The sequence below is a fragment of the Buceros rhinoceros genome, unplaced genomic scaffold, assembly GCF_000710305.1.
Source record: "Buceros rhinoceros silvestris isolate BGI_N320 unplaced genomic scaffold, ASM71030v1 scaffold18021, whole genome shotgun sequence".
Lineage (NCBI taxonomy): Eukaryota > Metazoa > Chordata > Aves > Bucerotiformes > Bucerotidae > Buceros > Buceros rhinoceros.
Window position 1 is genome coordinate 8331 of NW_010396285.1, and position 9734 is coordinate 18064.

At 43.2% G+C, this 9734-nt stretch overlaps 1 protein-coding gene across 1 annotated transcript in view; it reads left to right on the forward strand.

The window, feature by feature from the left end:
- The window catches only part of NEK6 (NIMA-related kinase 6), a gene marked incomplete at its 5' end in the record, with an annotated part of 27192 nt that overhangs the window by 2514 nt on the left and 14944 nt on the right, over nt 1–9734 (forward strand). Inside the window, 3 exons of the mRNA XM_010145866.1 lie at nt 1060–1170; nt 4757–4865; nt 6102–6209. Of these exons, the coding sequence (XP_010144168.1) occupies nt 1060–1170; nt 4757–4865; nt 6102–6209 (328 nt within the window). The remainder of the gene's footprint in view (nt 1–1059; nt 1171–4756; nt 4866–6101; nt 6210–9734) is intronic.

A 9734-nucleotide genomic window follows, 5' to 3' on the forward strand; every position in this document is an offset into this window, starting at 1 on the left:
GCAGGAATGGTGGGCTGTGGCATTATTTATTTATTTATTTAAGGCCTGGGCTTGTGGGAACGTTCTGCTGCCTGCACATGGATCCCATTAACGCTAATGGGGGCTAGTGCGGAGGCTTGGCCAAGGAGGATCTGTCCCTAATGTGCATGCGGAGAGCAGTGATTAGCGTGATGGATCACAACGGTGTTTCTCTTGGCTTTGTAACCCCTGGAACAGACAGGTTGAGTCACAGCTGTGTAGGAGATAAATGGTCACTTTAGGAGTCTCCAAGTTTCCTGCATTTCTAAGAGCACAAGAGAAAGATAATCTAAAGCAAAATGAGCAGGAGAGAGTGCCTAGAGATAGAGAGATCTAGATACTGCTTTATCTGTTAAGTAATTACAGTTTTCTGCTTTCAGAAGTACAGACATAAGCTATTAAAACAAATTTTAATTTGTTGAGCCTGTTTCTTAATATAGTCCTGTGAGTAAAGTGTAACAATCTGAGAAGATGCAATTCTCTAAGAACCAGAGGAGGGGGGGAAAAAAAATTGAAGGATCAGTTGTGAATATAAGAAGGAGCTGTAATGACATGGAAAAAGTAATTAGTGAAGATACAAAATAAATAATCAGAAAAATAAACTGACATTTGCAATTCGTGCATTATTTTCCTCCATCAGAGTTTTAATTAAATTCTGTTTTAAGAGGCAAAGAGATCTCAAGGAGTACTGCAGTCAGAGTTGGGAGCTTTGTATTTCTTGGGGGGAAGAATCAGTTATTGCTTAACACAGCTTTCAGTATATTGCTTTTAAGTATTTTGTGAGTTTACAATAATAGGAAAGGTTGTTTCACACTGTTTTGGGCCATACTGTTCTTTACTCAAGACACTTCCTGTGCTGTGCTTGTGATAAATTACATTTTTTCCAGGTTTTTTGTCTCTGGTGACTCGGAGCATGTTTGTAGTTGCACCCCTTGTGAACTGTTTGGCGTATCGAGTCCAGGAGCGGTGCAGGTATTGTGACTTGGAGTCGTTGTTACTGCACCGCTCTGAGTGTTCTTCTTCTGTTCCCTCTACCTGCAGCAACTGAACCACCCCAATATAATTAAGTATTTGGATTCTTTTATTGAAGACAATGAACTTAACATTGTGCTGGAACTGGCCGACGCTGGTGATCTCTCTCAGATGATTAAGGTAAGGATGGGTCACTCAAGGCGCCACAGCCTTGCAGGGTTGGGCAGACAGGAGGAAGTGGGGGTAAGCGCAGCTCTGCTGGAAGCTCTTCCATGCTCTTCGTGCAGTTGTGCACAGCCGCAAGGTGATGCCAGAGCCCCAGCAGAGGGTCTGGAGGTGTTTCAGTATGCCAGGCTATGCTGCTGGCTGCTGGTCACTGCTTCAGAAGGGAGTGAGTCTCGGTATGACTTGGTGGGATGTGTGTGCTATTGGCGTGGTCGATTTATCCAGTGTGACTGATGAGGACATGTAAATGTTGCTAGATCCACTATTCGGGTAGCCTGCCTGCCACTCTGAAGACATTCAAAAAGCGTATTGACTTTCTTTGCAATGGGGATTTGGGTTTGAGAAAATGTTTCAAGCACTTGTTCTTCTTTTATGTTGCTCTTAGGAATACTTGTATTGCTGCAAACCAGCTTTAGTTAAGCTGTTACCACCTGCTTTTATATTTTCTTTGACATGTTAATCTTTAGACATACATCCCTTGTGAGAACAGATGTGTTATATCATGTTTGTTAGCACTCTCAACCTTCTCTCCATGTTTTACCTGATTTTTGCCATCATTATTCTGTAATTATCATAAATGAATGTTTGGAAAGTTCTCCTCCTCCTTGTTGTCACAGTTAAAATATCTTATTAACAGATTTGTTTTCTTTGCCAGCAGAGCTATGAGGCACTAGGCCAAAGGCTGTCAAACAAGTTATCCATTTAGTCCATAGTCAACAGCTAAATTTACAGTATCCATGAAAATCTGCTCCATCTCAGGGGAGAGTCCCCCTGGGTGAACGAGCTGGGAACAGGCGCTTGGCAGAGCGCTTCCTGGGGAAAGCCCCAAAATTCCAGATAGAGCCTCACTCTGCAGCCGCTCGATAGCAGGAGCGATGGTCGGGAATGCCCCGACCACGAGGGACACTCCTGCGGTGACAGAGCTGCACATGTGGGCTGGTGCCGTCACCCAGAGAGAGCAGTGACTCGTGCCAAGGACAGCCCAGCCGCGGACCGCAGGGTCTTGGTTGCCCTCACAGGGCTGGTCCTCCTGCCCGGGGAGAGCTCAGGTCAATTTTTGTCTTTGGCTGTTTTCTCGTGTCTCTTCGTATGTTTTGCCCTTTTCCTAACAGATCCTGGGAAACTTGCAGTTTGTATCAGGCTTTTTGTAGATTTGGTTAAAAATGGAAAACAAGTGAGGATTGTTAGAGCTGTGATCGTCCTGGAGCGTGCAAGTGTTTTCGTTGATTTTTACATCTTAGCTTATAAAAAGTTTTACCTACATAATTGTGACATACCATCGTATAAAATATTTGCATTTTTTGTCATTTACAGTTTTTAATGTAAAAAATTCCCTACTGATAAATACGCTCACTTATTTATCAGGGCGGTTATTTAATTTTTTTAAGGTTTTTTTAATGTCCTTAACTCCTTATAGGAGTTACATTTTCTAAAACAATTTGTAGATTCTGAGGTTGATAACTTGAACAGCACTGTAACGTGTGTTCTTTCTGCCAGCGCTCCCTGTCTGGGCTGTTCTCCCATGTGTTTATTGCAGGCATGAAGAAGATGCACCAGGGTTTTTTCAAGGTCACATAAATGATGTTTTTCCACTGGTGCAAATCCTGGAATTACTACCTTTTTTTTTTTTTTTTTTTTTTTAAAAATTGTTATATGTGCCAAATCATTTTTGTGGTGGTTTCGAACCGTGTATTCCCTCTTTTTTTTTTTTTTTTTTTTTTTTACAATAGAGGGGAAAAAACCCCTTAAGCCAAGAGAGAACAAAATTCTCCTCCTAAACAGAGCTTTAACTGCCGGAGTGGAGTATGCCAGCCTGCCCCACTGGGTCACCCCCCACCATCCCGCAGAAGGTTAAGCTTCTGTGAGGGTTTTCCGTTTCGGGGAGGCGGTAGGACCCGCACTAACAACGCTCTGAAGGTGTGAGAGTGGTACAAACAGGGCCTGTCTTTGTCACGCCCCTGGTGCCTGCATTATTTATGAGGGATTGTAAAGCTGATGTAAGAGTGCTGCAGGATAACCCGCTGGAGAGCTGGGACTTCTTGTAAATGTCAGGCGGATCTTATTGGACATGACATTTAGAAAATTATCACTTGTGGTCTTGCATATCCACTCTTCAATACTTTAATGAGAATGAAATGATTTTATTGTGTATATAACACTTTGTCCCTCACCCTCTGTAATTCCTCTGTGCTCTCTGTCAAGTTTTGGTTTAAAACTGTTGCAATCTGTCGGATTTGCTGCCTGGGGAATTGCGTGGTCGTGCCCCTTCACAGCTGATCTGCAAAAGAAAATTTGCTGCTGCTTGAGTCAAACACGAACCAGTAACAGCATTTCACGTGAAATATAAAAAGTGACAATGGACATCAGATGTCTACTGAGAGGGGAAAGCACAAGATGCAGAAAGGGGCAACAACCAATTCTCTTCCTTTATTCCTGCTCGGTGGAAACTCTCGGGGTATGATGCAGTAGAGCAGCAGTTGTGGTGCGCTAGAAGGGGGTGTAGCGTTCCAGAGCCAGGCGTTACCCAACACCACCTTGGATGTCGAAGGCTGAGGATAAATCTTAAACCTCTGGAAGCGATTAAAGCGTATTTTGTTAATGCTGTGGCTGCAGGATTGGCGCAGTGTCCAGCACAGGAAGAAGCTTTGGGAAGCCCGGAACTGATCACCCGACGCAGCGCAGTTTCGGGGTGCTGTGGAGGAGGCGGTCACGCTTTGTGGGTGACATGCGCGGCCGCAGCGCATTTCTGAGATGGCAAAAGGGTGGCGGAAGGTGCAGCTGTTTGTTTATTCCTGTAATAAGCTGCTCGGGAAGAAATCTTCAGTGTTCCAGCGGCCCACCAGTGTGCTGCGCTCCTTCCTGTGGTGTGCGTTCTGCTCTCAATGATCTTATTCGAGCTGTTGGCACCCAGAGGTGCGCTGAATCCGGACTCAGCTGGGCTCGGTGCTGTGTGAACGCACACGAAAGGGTCTGTCCCCAGCGCTGGGGGTCTCTTGGTCAGTCATGTTCTCCTGTCTCAGTAGAGGTAGTTCAGTTAATTTACCATTGCTGTTATGCATAAAATAGAATATATTATTCTACCTGATCACAGAAGAATCACGGATACTTCATTGATGCTCTGGCTGCCTTTTCAAAAGGGGAAACGGATTACCTTGTTGTTAATAGACCGTGCCATAACGAATGTTTACACGATTTTTTTTAATGGTCTTTTGTTACTTAAGGCAAAATATTTGAGCCATTTGTTGTTTTGAGGCATTAAATATGTTTTGCAAGATAATTAAGGAGACTAATGCTAATTATAATCGGTGTCCATTCAAAAATGTCAAACCTATTTAAGCATATTTTTCATAATAGTTGTTAATTAGTGAATTCATTCAAGTTTACGCAGAGAGAGAGAGAAGGAGTTAAAAGCTAATCAGCAGAAAAGTCATGCTGCTGCAGATCTGGAAGACATGAGCAACCAGCAGCTGACTAACACAAGTGCAGGAACAAGCCAAATATGTTGTTTTTTCACTGATCTTTTATTTATTTCCTCCCACAGTATTTTAAGAAGCAGAAACGGTTAATCCCAGAAAGGACAGTGTGGAAATATTTTGTGCAGTTGTGCAGTGCAGTCGAACACATGCACTCCCGCAGGGTGATGCACAGAGGTAACATTAATTCAGTCTCTTTTCACTGAATAATAATATAATGTTCCAATTAGTAAGCGCCTACATTCAAAAACAATTATGCTGATGTTCAGCCAATGCATGTTTAGAGAGGCTGGAGCCTGCAAGATGGATTTCTCCTTCTGTCTCTTTGCTTCATTGTTAAAGGATTCAGTCCGAAGTGAGGGCGGTATTAGGAAGATGAGCTGCTTTGTATTCCAGACACTGATGTTAAGTAGAAGTGTCAAACTTGCCATTAGAAAAGTGTCAGAAGTAAAATGCTGAGACTTCTGGATACAGCAAACTCTGAGAAATAGTCTTCGTTATATTAGCTGTGACCTTAGAGAGTTTAGAAGAGTCTTTCTGTCTGGCAAGCTTTTCTGAAATATTAATACAAACATGTCCCACACTCTCAAAACCTGTTCTCCATTTTCATTAATTATTTTTGAATCTCTTATCTTAGAACTTTTCATAGCTTTGAGCCCTGTCCAAAGATTACATTGCTGCTTTCAGCGTAAGGGAAATGCTTTGTGAAGGACTTGACCCAGGAAATGCAAATATCCCAGGAGGCACAATACCAGTCTCTGCTGCTTGTTATTTCCCGGCTCCTTTGAAGTAGTGAATTTTTCACTGTTCTCTTCAGCAGAGTGATACCATTTTTGCTCCTCTATGCATCCCCTGATGCAGTCTATTAGTTGTACTTGAATTAGGTCTGTAACTGGTGGCTGAATTTTGGAGCCTTGCACATTTAACGTGCTTTAACTTGAGGAAAGAGCCTTACTCCAGACGTGGCTGCTTGGGACACTGGGGTTCTGGCAAGTTTTACGCTCTGACTGAGCGGGGCCCTGCAGAGCCCATTCTTAATGCGTATGGGGGACAATAACTAGCCCTTGGTGTGAGGGGACGATGGTGGGCAGTACAGTTTTCTGTAGAAAATGATCATTTCCAAAGAGAAGCAGACTTACGTCTTTGATTTCCGTCAGCTGAAGAGGATGCCTCTTCTATCGTGCTGTTTCCTACGTTTCCTCATTGGTGTTTCCTGTGTGCTGGGCAGTACCCTCTGATTTGTGTGTGTGTGCCGGGGCTGAAGTCTTGGAAGATTCAGCCATCAAAGCTATAAAGAAAGCTGGTTCTGCTTGAGCCTTTCTTGTGCAGAGCGCTCCAGGCTGTGTTTCTACTGCAGCAGTAGAACCAAGTAACCTTCTGTGCCTTTGACCTTTTACCTTTTTCTTCTTGCAGACATAAAACCAGCCAACGTGTTCATAACAGCCACGGGGGTGGTGAAGCTGGGAGATCTTGGATTAGGCCGGTTTTTCAGTTCTAAAACCACTGCAGCACATTCCTTAGGTAAGATGGGTCTTGTAGACGTGAAACAAGCCCTGATACGTGGCTGATCTGGGGACACGCAACATTTGTTTCGCTTCTTGTCTTTGTGCAATTTCCCCCACTGAGTGCGAGTCAGTTACTTCTCACAGGCATACAGACCTAACCAGTAATACTCGTGAGTGACACCGGGGCTTCCAAGTGCACAAGAAAGGAGGATATGTGCCTTATTTTCTCTGTGTTTAAAAAAAAAAAAAAAAAAAAAAAAAAAGTCTTTTTACATTTTACTTCCATAAAATATTAGATTTCTCTTGGCATCAAAATCTGTCCTAGGATATCTAGACGCTGTACTTAACAGATTAGAATAAATCTTCACAGAAAGTTACAGTGGCATAATCTGAACAGGCAAAAATATGATTGTGTCTAATTATATGATCTTACATTTTACTTCCATAAAATATTAGATTTCTCTTGGCATCAAAATCTGTCCTAGGATATCTAGACGCTGTACTTAACAGATTAGAATAAATCTTCACAGAAAGTTACAGTGGCATAATCTGAACAGGCAAAAATATGATTGTGTCTAATTATATGATCTTATCTGGTTTGACTGCTGCACTTACTATATTAATAAGAATAAATTGGGGCTTGGAAACTGGCTGCACATGTAAGCCAAGCTTGTGACCTTTACCAGGGTTGCTCTCTCTTAATTGAGAAAGCTCGTGTGGAAGAGTTAAGCCTCGACTGCATGAACCTTCCTCAAATCAACAGCATCCTGGAAACAGGAGAATAGGATGCAAAATGCTAAGGGAGCAGCAGTGTTGTGTTGTGGGAGGGATGGACACACCACCATTTCCAGTGGGTCTTGTATCCAAGGAAAAAGAACATTTTAACAATCAAAATGGGCAGACTTGAAGCTTTTTTTTTTTTTATAATTTGCCAGACATTCGTGTTTTGTAGCAGCAGGAAATCTACTGATCTTGGGTTTGGCTTAATTAAGACATTGGTTTCGGTAGCTGTGAGTGATGGAACACACTGCAAACCGGAGCATGGTACCCGTGTGGACCCAGGCTGTGATGCCGGGCACTTCCAGTAGCCACGTTGCCCTGGCAACCGCCCTGAACCATCGTTTCTCTGGCTGCTGACCCATGAATTGAATGCACGGCTTATGCAAATATATTCATCTAATTTTTTTCTTTCGTTCTATTTGCTAACATCAGACTGGCATAAAAGGGCATTAGGCAGTACCACGACCCGTCTGACAGGTGTACCACCGGGCTGTGGCAGTGCGGCCGCCGCCGTGTCAGGAATGGGAGCCGTAATTAGAGCAAGGAACAGAATGAACGTCAGATGAATTACCAGGCAGCAGATCATATTTGTCAGGAAGGATTGCATACATAAAAATTAAGTGACAGTACATGCCGGGGTAATGAAAGAAAAATGAAAGATTTGCCTGTACACAGCATGTGAGATGCAGGCGAGGGCCTGGCTTGGAGCCGCGGCAGGATGCCTGACCAGCGGCACGGCAGGTCCAGAGTATCGCTGGGGCAGAGGGCAGCTGTGAGGCAGGGAAAGCCCTGGCCCTGGGAACCTCCATGGGCAGCACTGTGAGACGGGAAATGTGGATACCTCCTGTCTCGCTAAGTACCAGGACTGCGCTGGGAAAGGCAGCAGTGCTGTGGGACAGGTGACAAACACCAGGAACCAACTGGGCTGAAGGGAGTGGGTGAATTCACCAGGCAGCACCTCTTCTGTCGCCTTCCCTCTTCCCTGCATGACTTGTGAGGGAAGATAGGAGATGCCTTTCCGCAGGGCAGAGCACTTCATGCACCAGCTTTAGCAGAAAACTCCCGTGTTTCAAAGGTAATGAATGTTGCTCAGGTGAATTTTACTGCTGCTTGTTTCAGCATGGTGGGTTATCGTCCTTGCTTCCCTGTAGCAGAAAATGTAGGATTTAGTTTAATGGAGATGGACTCACGTATCACAGAGACTTGGTTTTATTGGGGGGCGTAGGAGGGACTGGGGGAATAATTCAGCATACAGTAAGCTGGTAGATTTTGTTTTACTAGTAGGAGCTGTAATAAATACAGAGAGTTTCCATTAATATTAAAATGGATAACTTTATTATGAAGTGGTATAACACCCATTTTTAGCCAAATAAACTTGGCGTTATCCAAAGCTACTGATTTGCTTTACATATTAAGGAGAAAAGAAGAAAAAGCCCAAAACCAAAAAAAAACTTTCAATTTTACACAAAATAAATTGTTTTGGAGCAGATGATTTATTATTTATTCTTGGACAAGAATAAACCTGGAGCAGATTTTCCTTTTGGGGCATGCGTGGAAGTCAAAGCTTCCCAGTTTGGAACATGCAAATAGCTGCGGATTGGAGTACGTGGGGTGTTACATGTTCCTTCTGGTTTCTGTTGGATCTGAGAGCGAACAGGGAGTAACTGCAGTCATGAGGAGAGCTCTTTTGTAAACGGACTGCTTGTCTCTTTCCTCTCTGCTTGCCGAGCCTGTTCGCCACTGAAACACCACCTCAGTGCTTTAGGGGGCGAGGGAGCAGTTGTGGGAGGAAAAACTGGACACAAGAAATCCATGTCAGACTTCAACAGCCAGTGTTCTGTGCAGTTGAGAAACATTGGCCTTGTGGTCTGTGCCTGTAGTACGGTATTTGGGGAAGAGAAGATTTTTACAGGTATATTGTATTACCTACATGTAAAAACAAACAAAAAAAAAAAAAAAAAAAAAAAAAAAAAAAAAAAAAAAAAAAAAAAAAAAAAAAAAAAACCCTAAACCCCTTCCCCGCCCCTGAAACCTACAAAGGACTGTGGTCGGGTTGTGTATGTAATTAAATACTAATAAAAAAGAGAACTTAGAGCAGCAGGGTTTGTAAAAACAGCTGCAATATCATGCACAAAGCATTTATTCTTTTGTAAGAATAAGGTTTTTTTCCTTCCCCTTGAAACAGTTAGTTGGGGGGTACCTTACTCTGAGATTTGAAGGAATTTAAAGTGTATTTTAGTGCCTTTGACCACAGTTTTACTTCAGATAATTCCCAAAAGTCGAGCTAATTCCCAATTCTCCTCCTGCGAGGAGAGCTCAGCCTTCTTGTTGGAAATAAACTTCAAGAAACACTAACGTTTAGAAGCAGAAACTTCTGAGCCAGACTCCTAAAGAATACTGTCCGTTTTTCTTTGTAACCTGCAAGCATGTCTGGAGAGACACGAGACTTGTGGGCGTAGAATTGCTTCCCTGCTGTGTTTGCACCATGAGGTGTTACTAGACCACGGTAAGAGATTGTTCTGGGCTGTCTGCTCACCGGCTGTGGAATAGCGCGTCTCACACGGGAAAGCTAGGCTAATAGTTCTGGAAATACTTAATTACTGCCTTAAACTGGGTGGATTTTTTGTTATTCATGGACAGCATGTCAGATTTTTCAACGTAGTTCTTTGTCTTTTCCATTTGTAATGAGTGTGTTTCAGAAATCACAAGTATTTCAGAACAGTGCGAAGTTTGTTTGTTTTGACAGGAGTGGAGCATCTCT